This window comes from Pocillopora damicornis, chromosome 10, assembly GCF_964200805.1.
Source record: "Pocillopora damicornis chromosome 10, jaPocDami1.2, whole genome shotgun sequence".
NCBI lineage: Eukaryota > Metazoa > Cnidaria > Anthozoa > Scleractinia > Pocilloporidae > Pocillopora > Pocillopora damicornis.
The window spans coordinates 4,256,909-4,276,405 of NC_142679.1; the positions used below are offsets into that span (position 1 = coordinate 4,256,909).

A 19,497-nucleotide genomic window follows, 5' to 3' on the forward strand; every position below is an offset into this window, starting at 1 on the left:
CTTGATCCTCGAAAAAAGTAGGCAGCACGCACATAGAATATCTTCTGTCTTAATATGGCAACTGCATCTGCCGAGGTCTTGTTGAGGGTGATTCTTGCTCTTCTACTCATGCTACGTTTAGATTATGGCTCGGCGTTAAACTCGCCTCCTAAAAAGTATCTTTTCAGCGACAAAACGCCGTATCATTTTAGCAGCAGGCCAATAGAGAGGCCTCCGAGATGCGAACCAATACATATCAACATGGTGATTCGCCATGGCTCCAGATACCCGGGAGGCTCTCGAATCAAGAAAGCGAAAAAACTGCTTGAAAAGATAAATAGATTCTTCCCTAATAATTCCACCTTTCACTACAAAGGCCTGTCACTTCCCTGGAGTTTCCCGCCCGATATCATAAATTCGGCTAGCAAAGAGATGTCCGAACTAGGAACAGAAGAGATGTACGCCATGGCAAGGCGTTTCCTCTCTAAATTCCGCGGGATCTTAAAACACGGCTATTCCAATACTAACTACAGCTTTATCGCCACCGACAAACTGCGATCAAGTCAGAGTGCGGTAGCTTTCGCCCAAGGCCTTTTTGAGGGAAAAGGACATTTAGGAAGCATGAAATTTCGTCCAGTAGCGGTGAAGTTTTCAGGTTCTTACAACGACGACATTGTTCTACGAATTTTTGAAGCTTGTCCAAGATGGCAGAAGATTACAGCAAGGAAAAGATCTCAATCGGAATACCGAAAATTTATGAACGGTCCAGAAATGCGAAAAGTTTCGCGTAAAATTGTAAAAAGGTTGCGACTAAGCGGAAAGTATTCCCTTCGTCCTGAGGATGCTGTGGAAATGTTTTTGATGTGCGCATTTGGGGTTCAGACCGACAGCGCTGATAGCAGCTGGTGCTCAGTGTTCGAAGACGAAGAATTTAAAGTTTTGGAGTATCTGAACGACTTGAAACTTTACTGGGACCGAAGCTACGGGCGTAAAATTAACTACAATATGGCTTGCCCTCTCTATGCGGAGATTACAGATAGCATTGAAAGATTCCTCAAGAATGGGAAACCTCACGGTATTTTCCGATTTGCGCATACGGGAACTGTGATACCTCTCTTCACTATGCTTGGACTCTACAATAACTCAGTACCACCCCGAGCGGACAATTTTAACGAACAGGCCAACCGTACTTTTCGCATTTCAGATGTAGTACCCATGTCGGCAAATGTTGCCTTTGTGCTTTATAATTGTAATCGTGACGGTGCGAAAAGAGATGCAAAAGAAAAGAATGATTGCATCGGACAGTGTCAACAATCCGTTAGCACTGACAGGAATGAATTCGGAGGGACATTTCAGGAATCTCATATAAAAATACAGCTTCTAGTAAACGAAGCGGTGGTCGCAATGCCGGCCTGTGAAGGAAAAATGTACTGCAGTCTTGAAAAGTTTCTGTCTTTTTATTCGCATATTAAGGATAACTGTGACATCAACACAGTTTGTAATATACATAGTAAGTGCAATGCTAATAAGGGAACTCGACCTAGAGATTAATTGTATTTCTAAGGCCTTAATAGATAAATAAATGATTATTTACATGAACTCTGCTGCAACTAACGGCGTAATTTCATTCATTCGGTAGCATATACTCACTGTAAGATTTTACGCCGCAATTAACGACGTAATGTTTATTCAGTCAGTGAAATATGCATACTGTAAGATTTTACGCCATTAACTAACGGCGTTATTTCTTCCAGTGTGTATATACATACTGAGAGATTTTACGCCGTTAGTTAACAGCTTGAAATCTTACAGTATGTACACCGACGTAGATAGTGGCGTAAAATCGTACAGCCATAGACTGCCTTAGTCACATATTACGCCATTATCTAATTACAGGTTAGTGCATCATGATGTTGCCACAATTTGCGTGATACAAGAGAATAGTCTCCGTGGCTTTATCCAGGAATTGTATATCTTCCAACGACTGAACGAAAGCGAAACAAAGTAAGGAGTTGAGGTGAAAGCCGTGCGAGGTAACGGGAAAACTAGGAGATATTTTTTCTAAGCCCTCTATGCCTTTTTATTCACTGGATGTCTCAGTTCCTGATATCTTGGTCAAAAACCGAACAGCCAGAAAAAATTAGGCACAGTTAACTTGAACTATTGCATTTCCATCAAGCCAAATCTTCCCTATTTCCTTTCCAAGTCTTGTGCGCCGACCACGCAACTATGGCAAGATTCACCATCTGGAACTCGTGGAACACTGGAACGGGTAGGATCTCGTGTAGTCAGTATGAAATGAGAACAACAATTCGGAAAGGAACTTTTACGTCATATTTATCCTTTGAACATTACACAGAGGTACAAATTATCATAAAATCCATTTCTGAATTATGACCAAGGTCAAAAGCGATGACGCTCACGATCGTCGGGCAAATGTTGTCTTTAAACCGGCCTTTTGTCACGTTTATAATATAGTGAAATCAAAATTGGTCCCAGATTTAACGAAATTGTTTTCCTGACACCGAGAATAAATGGTTTTAACACACTTTCGAATCTCCCCAGAAAAAAGATCGTACTTGCATTTCCTTGTCACGCGTTCTAGCACATGTTTGAAGTCACTGTGCAACCTTTCACCAATAGAAATTGTATATTATGCAATATGCAATGAACGCCGTACTGAAGATGCGGATGATATTGGAGATCTTGCGGCAACGCGATGGAAACCCTGTGTCTCTGCTGATCACACTAAACGCCTATTTTTCACAAGCTATTTTTTTGATGTTGGAGAAAAACGGAGATAAAAGAACTAAACCTTGAAAGGCCAGGATCCTCCAAGGAAAAAAAGCGGCTACAAGTAACACAGAAGGGTCTGCGTCATTACTGTTTTTTTACCAACGTTTCAAAATATGCAAGTATCAGCAGAGGCATTGTTGATTTAAAGGCAAGCCAGTTTTCAAAGGCAGAAAACAGATAGACCGCCGATTGAAATGCTCTAGCTGAATGACAAAACTATTGCGTTACACGCGGTAACACACATCACCGGAAGCACGTGAAAAGTAAAATCACGCGACTGCGAGATTTCTATAATTGGTGTGTAATTTCCCTTAAAAACGGGATGAACCAGTTGTTATGACGAAATAGAACACGTGATCACTCTCACTATATAAACTGGCGCTCCCCACAATTTAGTAGTACTTTCATGGCGGAAAGTCTGGCGAAGATTTCCCTCCAGACGTAACACCAGAATAACGAATTTAAGCGGTCACCGTCCTTTCCTCGAGAGATTGTATAGAAGGTAATCTCATTTGAATCACATCTTTAGTTTCGACAATGTTTTGCTTGAGTGTTGGGTAAAATTCGGAATTTCGTTAAAATTTTTGCGGTAGTGTTAGGCCGGTCCGCCGCGATTTTTGTTATCCTGGACTCGATGGTAAAGCCCAAATTATCTTAAGAAATGTGGCATGATCTTTCTACTGTTTAACTTCGCGTTTTAAAAAATATGAACTTCTGTAACAGCTTCTTTGTTTCCTGGATTTTTACACTGTTTTGTTTCTGGAAAACTACATTGACTCTCGATATATACTAGCCTCAGTTGTTGCCCTGTTACTTGGAAATCGTTTATCGATAGCTTACAGTGAAATTTTTACGATCTATAGTTAGGCGAGATAGCGAAGGCGAAATGTTCGTTTAATGAATGTGTTTTCTCTAGTCGGAGAATTTCGAATTTTGTCGGCCGACACTTCTAAAGATAACTATCGATCAGCCCTCTTGCCGGTAGAATATTTTAAATAGCGTTATCGCTTGCACTTTCGCTTAACTAAGTTATCCGCCCAGATTGATAACTGGTGAGAGTTTCACAAATTTTATATCCCGTGTAAAGAATTTTCGCAATTAACTCGTCAGAGGGTTCTTGAATCTTTAGAGAAACGGAGATAACCTTAAGGTTAAATATTCAGGGACAATATTCGTCCGTGAAAATGGTATGCGGTTTTACCGGTAATTTTGTTGACACTCAAAATATGCATATGGCCGAAACCGGATTTGAGCAAGGAAATAAAAAAGTTTTAAAAAATTGGAAGTTTGAAAGTTCTGCATACCATATAGTCTAGAGAGTACCATTTACACCCCAGTGCTAGAGTTGACTAAACAAGTCATGAATTGTTTTCAGGCTCTTACACATTGTTGCCTGCATGAGGAAGAAATATGATATACCTTAAGTGCTCTCCACCAGAAAGATTAACCTGTCAAACCTCTTAAGTGTTCAATAATATCTGTTATGAAGTTAAATCAAAGTGCATAAACAGTGATAATATCAGTTCAAGATCAAAATTGCAATGCCAAAATTTTCAGGAGTTATGTTATACTTAAATTGGTATCCACCAGGGTGAAAAACCTGCACAAACTTTTAAATCATGACATCATGATGACTTCAATTTCTCAAAGAGAAATTAATCCAATTATTCATTTGAGATGTGCAAACAACCAAAATATTGATTATCACTATTTTGGTTTTATTTATCTGTGTTGTGGCGACAATGACAATTGCCATTTAATTAGTGCTATATCCAATGTTTCACTGATTGTGATAAAGGGAAAAATCATTGTACCTTCTTTCTCATAGTTTATTTCTGATTGTGGTTTGCAGCTTAAGCATTTCCCTTCTGTAAAATGGCATTAAATAGACAGGCAAGGAAAGTTTTTGGGCTACTTCAAAGAAGATGTATAAGACAGATCCATTTTAAGAGTCAAACTTCCTTTAAAGGTAAGAACAGGGTTTAAAGTGTGGCAAGAGATATTGTTGGAGTATGTTTTGCGAGAAGCCTACACATTAGAAGGAATTTGAGTTTCTGTAAACAACAAAGCAAGGAGTACATCAGGAAATTATATTTTTACGGTATTTACAAAGCAACTTCTGATGGAAAGGTTATGGAATCTCTAAATTTTAAAGTGGAAACCTTGAGGTTGAATTAAGACTCCAAGCTGGAAAATTGTAATCCTCCCATTGAGTTTCATAAGAAAAGTTTGTTCTATCTGTTTAATAAATTTGCATCTTTCCTTGTGATGAGAATGTTGTTCTTGAATTTTGCAGGGATATCAGCTCTTGGGGTGTGGAATGAGAGACTTGGATTTGGTATAGACAATGAAGGACAGGTTGTTCTTGTGGCACAAGCTTCTCAGTAAGTTATAGTTAATGCTCAATGTTGATTTGTTTGATGATATACAGTAATTGAGCAGCGTTGGCTCTTCGTTATTCTGCTTCTTAGGGTCAGTATAAAGGGGCACATCAAGGCCTTCCCAAAGTTGAAGTCATGAGGATTGTGCCTTGAATGATCAGTGTGACATGGTGGTCTTGTTTTTGTTCTTTTTTGTTTTTTTCCTTTTTTTCCTTTTTTCCCTAATGAGACACAAAAGGGGAGAGGGGAACTTTGCATTTTTATTGACTGATTACCTTGAGATCATCCAGCTTTACATATTTTATCCAGTGTGAACTCTAGACCACTTAATTTTGAACATAGTTACAAGTACATGTAATTAAGAATTAATCATCTTTAGTTAATTATTCATGTTAATCTTCAAACATCTTTTTACAATGTAACAAATTTGGATACAACTACTTATAGTGACTTTGACAATAACTTCTGACAACTTTTATTTCTAGTGCAGTAACACTTTTACTTACATAAAACTAGCCAATGTCTGAAATGACTCTAAGGAAAAGTAAACTATTGGGCACAACACACATTGCAACTGACTGAATTTCTTTTAAACTCTGTTTAAATGATTGGTTCCATCAATGACATTCTCTCACAAACATTTTCACTTTGGAACTTTATCCTAGGTAAACCAAGGTATGTTTCAATTCCTTCCTGGTCAAGATCTTCAGTGGAGAAAATCAGAGTTCTCTGTAGGCCCAGACGACTGGCACAAATTTTGTATAGTTGTTCTGGGCATACAAAATCCTTTGAAAAATTTTTTTTGGTTTCATGATAAAAAGAAACTTTATATGACAAATATCAAACAACTCTTTCGTTAGAAAGAAAACTAAATTTTTCAGAAGAATTGATAAGACACAATTGGCCCACAATATGAAACCAAATGAGTGCTATCACAAGATTTTGTGGATTGTCAAGCATATAGTTTGCAAATTTGTGCAGCCTAGTCTCAACACTGGAAAAAGTTTAAGTTAAAGTGGCTTAAAAAAAAGAAGTTGATTGGTAGTAAATCGACACTCAGCATTAGTGGTCACTTTTAATTTCAATCAATTTTTTAAAGTTTTGTGGAATTTGAGAAGAAATTCAGAACTTTGAACTCTACTTTCACTGGAACAGATTAAATATGTTTCTCAAAGAGAAAAAGGTAGATTCTGAAAGGTTAAGCTGTTTTTGATTTTGTTTTGTTGGTTTTTTTAGCTTTCTATTTGTGTATTATCATTATTTTAATACAAGGGCCATTTGTTTGGATGCAAGGCTGAATCCAAACCTAACAATTTCTGATATTGTTTTCCCAAAATATTGGAATGTTTAGCCATGATACAAAGTCATTCAAAAGTTGTAATATTAGTAGAAAAAAACAAAAACAGGTGGTCTTTCTCAACTGTGTGACAATGTTTTCAGTTTTAAGTTTCTGGCTGTGTAACTTGGTTTTAAAGCATGAACTGTTGTAATCTAACCTTGGTAGCACTAAATGAATGGTAAATGAATTCTTGTATAACTTGAATTATAAGGTAAGTGTTATAATGATCAGTCTTCTGATATAACCACCTCCTCACAGTCCAAGAAAAGAAAAGAGAGACATTTCAATGTTCCTTCTCAGAATTTAAAGTGATGCTTGTTCTAAAGTTTCAAAGATTTTAGCATGAGAATTTACATTTGGCATTTAAATGGCACATTAACTTGAAAGCGATAGTAGTCATGTGGTGTTTCTAAATAGTGTTCAATACAGCAAGCGAGGTTGTTATATTAAAGCTTTAGTTTACTGTAGTTGTGTGCAGAGGCCTACAAGCTTTGCTTGTCAAAGGCCTGATGTTATGTGGTGCTGATATGTAATTGTCAACAGGCGAAGTGCTGATGGGTTTGATTACAACAAGCTTTATGGCCCTCCAGCTGCCCCAGAGCAAACCATTCGAACATCGGCAGTGAAAAAAGCATTTATTGACAAAGACCTCTGGAACCAGGGTCCTAGAATAACAGGTATCCAAAGGATTACATTAATTGTAGGAACTGCCATATTCTTGATTGATAGTGGCATGATTCCTCAAGATGACAGTAAGCTATATCTTGGTTTTTAGAAATTTTATAACCCTTGTCAAAAGTTTTCAATAATTTTTTCTACCTCTGGTGTAACTTTCCTGTCTTTGAAAGAGGGCATGTCTTAAGTCACAATCTTCAAACTAGACAAACACTCCACCAAAAACAGATTCCCTTGAGACTGTTTTCTTGCAAAAAGCTACCAGAAGGTTTTTTATTATTATTTAAGAACAAAAAGAAACTGAGAAAAGTTACAATGTTATTTAAAGTTTGGCAAAAGTTAGCTTGAGAACAGGCTTCACTTTGGTTTGTTCGTTTTTTTTTAATAAAGTAGTTGTGAAGTGTTGTTTGTGTAAGCAAATTATGGTTCCATGGTGTAAAAGCAATTTAGCTACTTTGCTACATGCAAAGAAATCCTAATCTCTCAAGAATCTTTCAGAAATGATCACATTGCCTACACTTACCAAGATATGATTGACATCTTAGGTTTGCTAGTCACTGTCTCCCCCTTCCCCCCTTTTGTGTTGCTAATATCACTTGGCTCCTATAGGAAATGCCCCCTGGGCTAGACCTCAGCTCCCTCGACGTGGTGGCTGTTCAGCAGGTTTCTCATCCCTTGCTGGTGATGGCCAAAGCAGTGGATCATCTTTCCCAGACTCAATGGACCCTTCCCTTGTGATATTTGACAAAGATGGTACTCTGATAGATTTGAATAATGTGTGGATTCCTTGGATGGAGAGTCATGTGCAGGAACTGGAAGAGGCAACTGGTCTTGATCTGGCTGACAAAATGTATGAAGAAGTGGGTTATTGTCCTAAGAAGCGCATCTACTCTGACGGAGGCTTGCTAGCCCATGCGACTGTTGCTGAAATCAGACAAGCATTTGTCACAGTGTTAATCAAGAGTGGTTTAGATAGAGCAAAAGCACAGAAGCTGGTTAGCAACTGCTGTAAAGATTTTGACAGTGGTGGGCATGATACCCTGGAGCCTCTGGGTGACCTCCCAGCAATTTTTGAAACTCTGAGGGCAAAGGGTGTTAAAACTGCAGTCTGTACAACTGACAGTCGAGAAGGCACTCTGTCAGCTCTTGACAGGTTAGGCCTCATGAGCATGATTGACAAAATTGTTTGTGGGGATGATACAGACATCAAACCAAAACCCAATCCTGAAACTGCCTTGGGCATTTGTGAAGAGTTAAATGTTTGTCCAACTCAAACTGTTATTGTTGGTGACACTATTGCCGACACCTCAATGGGTCGTTCTGCTGGGCTGGGTCTAACAATAGGTGTTCTTAGTGGGGCTGGCAACCAGAAATTTCTAGAAAAGGAGGCTGACATTGTTTTAAACAATGTGGATGAGCTTCTAAATACCTTATATCCATCAGACTCATCATCTTCATCATCCTCCTCTTGATCTCAAAGTAAACAAACCTGCTTATATAATTTTTTGTGCAAGTCCTAGTTAATCTGTGTCTCATAATTTCCTTTCATACTCCCTGGCAATCAATATGATATACAATTTTGGAAATGAGTTATCAATATCAGTTGTAATTATTTGTTACATGGGAGAGTGAAGGAAGTTAAACTTTGCTCTAGTTCTAGAAAGCCTTTCTGTAACTAAAAGCACTAGCATCAAAGATTTAATATTGAAAAGTGTGTTTTTCAAGGTTCCCAATTACTACTTGTATCTGACAGTAACAAACAAACCCCTTAAATGTTGTTACATAAACATATACTGGACATGGTCAACTCATGAGAACAACATTGATTTGTAAATAGTCATAAATGTATATTAAGCTTCCTCATCAGCCTTTTTATTTATTACAATTTGAACTTAGTAGTTCAAGTGTGCTACAAATATGCATTGAGCTCTCTTTGATGGTTATCTTTTGTAGTAAACTGAATTGTACAGGCTTGAATTTTATAGTGATGCACAACACCTTGATGGTGGTTTCTGCATAACTGAACTAGGTGGGGACTAATTGATAACAGATTGCTGAAGTTTAATCTCTGAGTAATACAATGAGAATGCATAACCTGATTTAAGGAAAAGGAATGAAAATAAAGAAAATACTGTGTATTAAAGGAGACTGATCCCATCTTACCTTGCTAATAGCTGATTTTCTCCAATTGTACTACATGATCATTTGTTATTGGTAACAATATGCATGTGTAATATAGGAGTCTCCACTGCCTCTTTGTTTTACCCCTTTTCACCTTTTCTAATACCTTAGGAACAGTAAGAAAACCACAATGAAAGTTCACATCCCTGCAAATGGGCACTAAGAACGACACGTCTCTCTATAGGTGTGATTCAAATTCAGACTTAACCTTTGGATTCTTGAAGCTTTCCATAGTTAATTTCCTTACTAATTGAATTTCCTCAGAGGTAGACTTTTGTGTCTCAATGACCATTGTAATTAATAGCTTGCATCAGTCCTAGGACTTAAAAACGAAAAACAACCTTTGCAATGAAAGCTTTATTTAGTTAAGTATTTTTCTGGGGGTAAAAGAGTATAAGGATTCTTTGAAAGATTTGGTACACTGATGGTCACAATAAAGTTTCATAGAAGGGTTTTGGAAGAAGTTAACTTTAAAAATGTGAATGGAAGATTTTTACCTTAGTGACTTAAACAAATCCATCTTCGAGAGGTTTCTATTGAAGTCAAAATATTTAAACAATGGAATTCCCATCCCTCGCTTAAAGAAAGGTCTTCGTTAAGAAGGGGGGAGGAGGCTGAAATAGGTCGTCCACCCATGTAGTTTGCATTAGCTGACCAGAAACAGTTATTTTTAGATCACTGCCTTGTGTTGATAGAAATATGCGTCTGAGATATGTCCTATTTAAATCTTTTGGTGTTCGAGTTACTGCAAGGGTAGGAAGAAATGATCTCATCTTCCAAGGTCGATGGGTTTCCAGAAAGGTGTTGGCATGACGGAAAGTTTTAGGAACTTTTCAGGAATTTATTGCAAGTGAAATTTATATAGCCTTATTGTGACAGAAATCCCTACCAGTGAAGCTTTAGTACTTATTGTACTTTACATTCAAGTCTCTCACTGGAAGCTAAATTTTCTGTTTTGAGAACAATGTTTTGTAACCTACAAGCGCGAGACTAGTGTTAGCCACTTGTATAGGAGTCGTACTATTTATTGTATTGAGTATTAATACACTCCAAGGCATAAATCAAGAGAAGAGTAATCTCTATTATAATGACGTTTATAAAAATACTGCCCATGAAGAGTTGTATGAATTATAAATATGAAAATTATGTCCATTAAATACTTATTTCGCCAAGTGGTCGTGTACGAGTCACCATCTTTCTTCGAATTGTATGCCGAATTATTTCTCGAGTGAAAAAGTTTAGTAATTTACTGGTAGTCTTTCACATTCTGCTCACTATTGTAGTGAACTTTTAAACTGAAACGGCTGCTGTGCAGTCTCTCGCGTAAGCACTGGGAATTCAGACAAATCTACCCAAATAACTGTTTCTTCCCAACCTAGGCATTGCTTTATCTTTTTGAAATTTAAACACCTGGGCCCAGTTGTTCGAAGGCCGATTAGCGCTAACCCAGGGTTAGATTTTAACCTGGGTTTCTTTATTCCTTTACTCTAAAGCCTTTTTGGGAAAATTTTCAATGTCCTTTTTAAAGCATCAAATAGTCATACTCTAGACAAAAAGAATTCGACTAAATTTTCTTTTAAAGCTTTTAGATCTGAAATCGGATTTCACACTAACCCTGGGTTATCTTAACCCAGCTTTGAACAACCCGGCCCTGGGGAGTAATTTTATTTCTGGTTGCCTTCCCAAAATGCCTTTCTCTTCCTCTTCATGGAACGGAAATTGTGGTCCTCGGTCACATGGTTACAAGTATTCGCTTCCCGGACGGAGTTGTAGCCATGTCATTCGCTCGAAATAGTTGACCCTGTTTGCTCAGGTAAGAAAATAGTAGTTTTGTAGGAAATGTTTGGGAAAATTAAGCTCTTGGTATAAAATCATGCACATTACTGTTTTACGTAAAATCCAAAAGAAACAAAGCACTGGAAGGAATGAAATATTTATCAAGTGTTCCTTGCATATGTCCTTAACATCTTCAATATTTGAATCATGGAAGGTCGCTCGTATTCGGAGAAACTTCGCCGTAGATTTCTTATGTAGTGTCATCGACTTATAAACTATTTTCTCATTGGTGATAAACCAGCCACCCTTGCTGGTGAAGTTCTAGCCTGGTTATATTTTGCGTAACCAAGTACGCAACACTGCGTTTGATTTCTTCTTGCATAATTTGTATATATATATATATTTGCTGTATTTCAATCGCGGCAGAAATTTTACTAGTACTCACGTGTGAAATTTCTTAAACACACATGGGAATTCAATTCAAAACTTTAACAAGTAATTGTGAGAGAAATGTTAGGTGTTAAAATTTGGAAAGCTCATCTCATTTCTGTCATGGAAAAATTAGAACGGCTTTGTAAATTTGAAAATTGTCCATTGGGTGTGCACTTTACGTTTCTGAAAATTTTAATCGTTCGGAAGTGCGCCTTAGCAATATATCTCACGACTTAACTGAGAGGAAACAGACTTTACCGACTCAATTGAATCTCCATAGCGGTTTTGTGAGATCTAATATTCTGCACTGAATTTAGAAACGACGCAATTGCGGTATTTCTTTGTCTCATGACAAATTTGATCCTATCAACACTAGATTTTTTAACTTTCTTGAAAGTTATACTGCGTGTGAGTTCAAACTTGACCCTGTAGGTGTTTTAGCAGGCTGTTTGTGGTTTGCCTGTATGTTAGTTATGCTGAAAAATCTCACTATCTTTAACTCTGTCAATTAAAACTTCGTGTGGCTTAATCAAATTTTGTGGAAAGACAACTTTTCAGTAATTAGCCGTTAGCTGGTGTCCTATTTAGTGTGTACTTAGAGGGAGTGAATTGTGCCAAACGGTTCTTAAATGAAAAAATATATATATATATTAAACTTCAAATCTTACAGGCCCCTAAGTTCCTAGTTATATTGGTAACTTGGAATCAGAAATACTAGAAGCATACCATGTTATGGCTAGAATGATAGAAAATAAAAGAGTTTGTGTTCACAAATAACTGATTTGTTTTCTCTTTGAACAGAAATTGGAATAAATTATAGTTATGGCGCCTCAAGGCATTGGGAATCTTCATTTTCTCCCTGTTATCCTTGGTTGCTTTGCAATCATTGCTTTCTTCACTGCGTAAGTATTACGGATGTATAAAGTTATATAAGATTACCTACAATTTAATTGTAATCAACCCTTGCGTGACCAATTAAGATTTACTATTAGCAATAATGATAAAGGTAACAATTTCCTCAAATGTGATTCCTCAAATATCATTCCATATAATTGTAATCAGACAGTTGGCTTTTATTGCACTCCTGTAATCGGACAGTTGAAGCAGTCAATCATACTAAGTCCACTCAACTAAATCCACTAATCAAGTAATTGATCACAGTAATCACAGCAACAACCACTTGATATCCTAATAGATAAAAATGGGACATTTTCCCAAAAATAGAAGAATTTTTAACAGGACATTTTGTCATCCAATTCTGTCTATAGTCATGGTCATGATTGACAAATTGGACTCCTACTTCGCAGTCATCTGATTTTGTTCATTACTTGCATGATTACAGACTAAATTGGAGTCCTCCTGGTCCTATTACCAGTATGAACTGATGAAAATTTATACTTTTTGATGAAAATGCAATGATCCTTGGATATTAATATTGAAGTCATTGTTCTTGAGCAGTTGATGAATCTGATTTTTCAATGGGATGGTCAATTGCTGTTATTGATTTTTATTGATTGTCTTTGTCCATCAGGGTTTATCTTTATTTCACATTGTATCAATTTGTAATTTGCACCATGACAAACAAATTGACATCTGATGATGGTCGTAGAATTTAGCATTTAGTGTTTTTGATTATCTGTTGATCAGTGTTTATTTTGTTGGTCATGCCAGGAGAATGACTTTATGCATGTAGTCACAAGTCATTGTAAGTCAGTGAGTGTAATAATTTTGTAGTTGAAGGTTGAATATAGTGCAAGGGCAAATTTAGCAGGTAACATGGGACATAGATGAGATTCTCTTTCCAATCATCATGTATATAAGTAATACATTATATTTCTATTATTAGCTATGGCATGTCTGTAAAGAGAGGGGATGTCAGTGCTCTTTGGCCGTATATAAGGTTTGTTGGAACTAAAAATATGTTAATGTTGTATTCAACCGGTCTCAGTGACGGCACTTTATGTGCTGTAGCATATAAATGGGTTGATTTTATAGCTAAGTCATAAAAAAGTAGTCATAACACTGAGTGCACCCTTAAAAGGACATTTTCATTTCCTACTTGAAATAAACACAATCAAGTAATTTTGATGGTTGAATATCCCACTAGGTTCTATTTTAGGTGGCAACAAGATCTTTTTTTTGTAGGTGTCCTTAGGAGATCATGCAGAGGGAAGGCATGGAACATCCTATGATTGAACATGCCAGCGGCACAAAATTTTAGTTTCTTATGGCCAATATTTGTTCTGTTTGTTTACTCAAACTAAGTGCTTTAACCCTTTCACTCCCAAAATCTCATGAGCAATTCTCCTTATTGTCTGACATACAATTCTTATGATGTTAGTGTGGAGAATTTGGTATAGCATCAACTAGTAATACCCTAATTTATATTTTTCTTTATTCTCGTCACTTGTTTGCTTGATATTGTATTAACACTGTAAGGAGAAATGATGTCCTGGTCGCTCATCAAAGTTAAAGGATTAAATTCTTATTTGGTCCTCCACATGTTATTTTCAAGATCATTTTTAAAAATTCTGTAATTAAATCCAGTGGTGGAAATTTTCTTGTGGGGAAAATAATAAAAAGCAGGGAAGGATAATTGGATATTTTTGGGATAAGTTTGGGCTCAAATTGGGAATTTATGAATTTTAAATGAACACAATTAATGTTGTTGTATGATTAAATTTCTGTAGGGGGGGAATAAATCTTTGGCAGACCCTTCCATCCTTATTTGTCTGTATCTAACAAGTTTGAACCATGATATTTCTTTGGTGAAATTCATGTTCTTTGACTGTTTTTCTGTTTGTTTCTCTTTAGTGATGCAGGGTCTCGTGCACCTGAGAGTTGCATCTTTGGACAGTTTCTCAATATGGCTGCAGTGATTGGTATTGTGAAGATCTTTTCTATCTCATAGTTAAGATGATACATTCTTAAGAATTCTTTTGGTAGATAAACTGAAAGAACTTTGATCATAAATGAGTATTTTATCTAGCTTGCTCTTACCTTTAACACCATGGAAACAATTATTGTCGAATGATCTGAGTTGTTCATGCTGACTAAAAATCAAAACATATAACTTTATTTAAAAGTTGTTTGTTGGGCAGTATTTATCCTCAAGGTGTATATTCCCTCTAGCCATGATCTCTATAACCAGGGTTAAATATTATTATTTTTGTATTACTGTTCCCTTGAGTGCAGCCAACTAAATAATTTGATCAAAACTTAATTCCACTCAACAGTATGCCTATTTCTTTTTGAAATTACACATTTTTTTTTCCTTTTTCCACATAATGCACACAATACTTTCAGGTCAGATTTTTCAAATCCCAATATTGGCAAGAGCCATCTTTGACATAAATGTTTTAGATTATTGTTTGGTTAATTTGCAGCATTTGTAGTAATGTATATCCACTACAGACATGTAAAAGAATTCAATGTCACAGACATGCCAATAATCTTGAAGCTTAACTATTGGTCCTTGTGGATAGCAGCCTTTACATGCTTGGGTCTCTCCATGGTTGCAAATTTTCAAGTAAGTTAGGCAAGATCTGAGTACTGAAATTATTAAGTTGCTATCAAGGGTGTGTTATTGTGGGCAAAACCCCATTATTTTTGTGAAATCCAATTTTTGTTTAACACATTTGGGGAACTGTTTTATTTTTTAACTTGTTCTTTTTTGAAGAAAATTGTAGTAGAAACAAGTGATATGTTGTGAAATTTTCCCCATGACATGTTATTACCATTATCAACATAAAAAAAAGCAATCTAGCTTCAACATCCCTTGTACCCCTCACCCCTTGGAGGGGGGTGGGAAATTTGAACCTTTCCAGGGTGGTGGAGAATGTGAACCAGAACTGCTTTCCCGCTAAATGAATGTGTTTTATCCTCTAATGTGGAAGTGTATAAATGTAGAAAGTTCACTTTTGTGAGCAGATGGCTCAGAAGAAGAGGTCCACAAGAATTGCACAGTTGCTAATCCAGCACTTGGGTGGGGGCACTTGAAGAAGGGAGGGGGAGGGGTGTTGAAGCTTCAAATTGATCAACACCTAAGTTCAATTCATCTGGTTTTAAATAAAATGAATATCACTTCCTCCTCTTGGCAAGAGAGAGGTATTTTACCATAACCCTAAGACACCATCTGGAAAGTTGATAGGGGAAAAAAACTGTGGCTGATGTCTTGAATACAGTCCAAGGCTTGAAGGCACAGTTGGTTTTTTTTTTTTTTTTTTTTTTTTTTTTACATACAGACTGAACTAGATTGGTTAGTAACTTGTCTATTTTTTTCTGCTGGTTTGCTTTTTTCCTCTTGGCTGGAATGGCAGAGAAAAAAACTCCAGACACTGGTCTGTATTGTAAGGAGTTGGACTGGTTATGGGCCAGGCCTGCTTGGATACTTCAAAAAGATAAAAACTATAAAATAATTGTCACAAAAAAAGGGGGCCTGATGTTTATGAAGGCAGGCATTTCTCAATCTTCCCAACACTCTTTCAATTACTGACAGTGTAATGATATAGATTGCTATTGTTATTTTATAGGAGACAAATTCTTTGCCAACACATTTGACAGGTGCTATCATGGTGTTTGGTTTAGGGACACTGTACTGCTGGATGCAGGCCTTTATTTCCCATTTAATGCGAAATCAGGCAACAAGCTCTGCCCTTAGCTCTTGCACAAGATTTATTCTTTCAGCTCTCATAACTGTGTTCTTTATCATCAGTATCCTTTTTCAGTTAGATCAAACTTTGCTATCCACATGTCAGTGAAATGGAATGTGCAGTGTGAGTTCTTCATCGCAGTGCACTGTATACTAGATCAGAAACATAGCTTAGACAGTTGGTCAGGATCATAATACATATTACCTCAAAAGGCCATTGCGTTTATATAAGTACCAGCAAAATGTCATAAAAGTTCAACTAATTTGTAGACTAGAAAATGAGGAGAGCAGGATGGCTCTGGGGTGATACCACTCAACTCCCACTGCTCTGGCCTTGGGTTGATTCCCAGACCTGTTGCCATATGTGGGTTGAGTTTTTTGTTGGTTCTTATCCTTGCTCTGAGGTTTACTCTCCTAGTCTTCTGGGTTTCTTCCCTCCAGAAATACTAACTTTTCACATTCCAATTCAACCTGGAAACAGTGGACAAGAAGAGCTACCTCGTGGGATGTCCACTGCTAAATGCCCATTGTTCCCCTTATCATTCCCATATTATCTACAACGAGTGGCAATATTCCTTTCTGTTGTATGGCACAGTTACTGGGATAAGCTCTTGAAGCTATGCTAGTCTTTCATGCACGCAGTCTTCAAGTGTAGAAGCTGTTTTTATCCTTGCTCCAATATGCAGATCAAGTTAGTATTAGTAATTCCAATTTTTGTAGCTTCATGAGTTAAGCAGAGGGTTTTAGGAAATTTAAGATCTGATGCCAAGACAAATTATTGCTGATTTTGTCCTTGATGTTAAATTAATTTTGAAAATAGCACTAGCAGCTGGAGGTGCCGCCTCAGCAGCATACAAAGAACAGCATAATAACAAGAGTGACATGGCTCCTGAACTCAAGTGGAAAAAAACAGATGATGTAAGTACTCAGACAAGTCACTCGCCCATCCTTTCAGTTTGTGTGCACAGGGAATACCAGTTCTTACTGATTGAGGAGTATCATTCTCTAGTTTAGCCTTAGATGTTTCCTAGATTTTGTAATTGAAGTTCCCTATTCTGCTATCAAGTTGATTGATGTGTGAGGAAATTCTCTGATTGTATAATTTTGTGGCTCATTTGGCAATGATTTTTTAGTAGAGATCCTCCTAGATCCAAATATGTCTCTTGTGCCTTTTTTTTTTGTTTGTTTTTTAATCTGATACTTCATCATTTGCCCTGACAAAGAGCTAACACTCGAAACTTCAACTTTTTAAAATGTTTACAGTGGCCAATTTACATTATTAACTAAGTTAATAGAACCAAATTACCCTGTTGTACTCTCCCAGCAACACAACACCACAGTTTCTCTAGAAACTTACCCCCTTTAATCATATTTCTTGCTCTAACTTATTGTGATTGCGTTTTTTGTTTACCATAACAGGGATACAATGCCCATCTGGCGAGTACCTTCAGTGAATGGTTGATGAGCATATGTTTCCTTCTCTACTTTCTGACATACTTCCGAGAGTTTCAAAAGATTAATGTCATCATTCAAATACGACCGAAGAATGCAGAGATCTTTTCCTCTGGCCAAAGTCATCATGATGAAGCAAGAATAGTTGTTTAAAGTCACAAATGATGTCTCTTACCAGGTTTTACTAAGTGGATGTATGATTTTTAGGTCTGATTATTTATGTTTATATCAGGAAGAAGAATTTATAGCAGCAGTAGACCATGGGAAGCCTTCCTGTACAAACAGTTCAGTGCTTCTGCTGCATTAGTGGTGGTTTACTTTTTTTTTCAGTTTTAGAGCATTTACAAGTTGTTAACCCTTAACCCTTTAACTCCCAAAAGTGATTAACATGTTACTTCTCCCTATAATATCCCTACATTATCCAGCAAGCAGGTAATGAGAATACTCAAACTTATTTGGTTAAAGTTGTTATCTAGATCTAAGACCAAATTCTCCCAGCTGCTTTACAAGGAAATGTTTAGCAGCTAGAGGAGAGAATTAACAATCATATCACAGGTGTTAAAGGGTTAAAACCCTAAGAGTGACCAGCATCTAATTTCTCCTGACAGTAATACTGCTAAACCATTCATTAAAATCGTGAGAATAAAAGAAATGTTCACCAATCTAAGAAGCTTTGATCATCAAATGAATTCTCCTTGTCAGTTCCAAAAGAAAGATATGGAGAATAGTAGGGAGAATATGGATACTGATGTTAGGGTGTAAAAGGGTCAATGAATAGAAGTGTTCAGGAGTCTTTCAAGCAGCCCATCAAAAACAGCCACAGATAAGTACGGCTGTAAGGTGCAGCTTAAAGGCTGTGATGAGTACAGATAATATTGAATGGTTGTAAAATTTCTGCAAAAGTCTAAACAAATCTGAGTGCATAAGGAAGGTTTATGTACATAAATGTAAGCAGCTACATTACACTATTGTATGTACATGGGGATTTGTTATCTTAGTAAACAAATTTATGATTGTTCATAGCACTAACCCTCCCATGGGTGACTAAGACAGAATTTTCTCCAATATCAATGCACTAAAAACCATCAATTGGAGGATTTTTTTTTTGGTTGATCCAAAACCAAATTCTCCCAACTAACATCAGAATTGTAAGGAAGCCAGTAAGGAGAATTAGTAACGAGATCTTAGTATTGAAAGGGTTAATTAAAGTTCTGTTGATCTTGGTTATGCCGTGGTTTCATATCCTGTAATTAAAGTTTAAGAAAGAACACAACACACTTCTCATCCTCGGAGTCCAGGGGCTGTGGGTCGATTTCAAGTCAGGGCGGTAGAGCCCATGGAGACATAATCTTATTAGGCCAGTTCCAAACGGTCATAGCCGTTCTGGCTTCTGACTGGTGGCAGAAAATCTTTGTTTTTCTACCCAATCGGAGTGAAGTATGCTTTAGAGTCCTTTCGTGTGCTTTCGTGTGCTTTCGTGTGCTTTAACACGGCGAAGTGTATGAAGCTCAGTTGCTTGCCAGTGTTGTTGATCCCCAGGGGGCTCTCCTGCCCTGACTTGAAATTGACTCACAGCCCCTGGGTCTCCGAGGATGCACACTTCTGACAACTACCATGAAACTACACATGAAAGGATATGACATACTATAGCTTATACCACGTAAGTTCCAATTTTTCCCCACAACTGTAAACAGGAAACTCTTCAGCAAACCTTGAGTCATCCCTTATATGTTTCGAAAGTAGTGTTTATTGAAAGTGTCGGTTTACCCTGTAAGCAACTGAGATAGCCTTAGTTTAAAAGGTAGGTGATGCTACCCTTGCCTAATGGCTGATTA

General features: G+C 37.0%; 3 protein-coding genes across 3 annotated transcripts; all 3 read left to right on the forward strand.

The window, feature by feature from the left end:
• Window positions 1–54: 54 nt before the first annotated feature.
• On the forward strand, window positions 55–2,529 carry LOC113669245 (multiple inositol polyphosphate phosphatase 1-like). Its single transcript, XM_027185243.2, has one exon. It carries the CDS (start codon window positions 55–57, stop codon window positions 1,528–1,530), a length of 1,476 nt encoding a protein of 491 aa, XP_027041044.2. The 3' UTR covers window positions 1,531–2,529.
• A 643-nt stretch (window positions 2,530–3,172) lies between these two features.
• LOC113669247 (uncharacterized) lies at window positions 3,173–9,313 on the forward strand. Its single transcript, XM_027185245.2, has 5 exons — window positions 3,173–3,277; window positions 4,628–4,744; window positions 5,072–5,159; window positions 7,039–7,172; window positions 7,780–9,313. The coding sequence occupies exons 2-5, from the start codon at window positions 4,651–4,653 to the stop codon at window positions 8,640–8,642; spliced, it is 1,179 nt and encodes a 392-aa protein (XP_027041046.2). The 5' UTR covers window positions 3,173–3,277; window positions 4,628–4,650; the 3' UTR covers window positions 8,643–9,313.
• Window positions 9,314–11,037: 1,724 nt separating this feature from the next.
• On the forward strand, window positions 11,038–18,885 carry LOC113669248 (DNA damage-regulated autophagy modulator protein 2). Its single transcript, XM_027185247.2, has 8 exons — window positions 11,038–11,164; window positions 12,361–12,461; window positions 13,406–13,459; window positions 14,374–14,441; window positions 14,946–15,088; window positions 16,092–16,272; window positions 17,031–17,128; window positions 17,630–18,885. The coding sequence occupies exons 2-8, from the start codon at window positions 12,382–12,384 to the stop codon at window positions 17,813–17,815; spliced, it is 810 nt and encodes a 269-aa protein (XP_027041048.2). The 5' UTR covers window positions 11,038–11,164; window positions 12,361–12,381; the 3' UTR covers window positions 17,816–18,885.
• The last annotated feature ends 612 nt before the right edge of the window (window positions 18,886–19,497 follow it).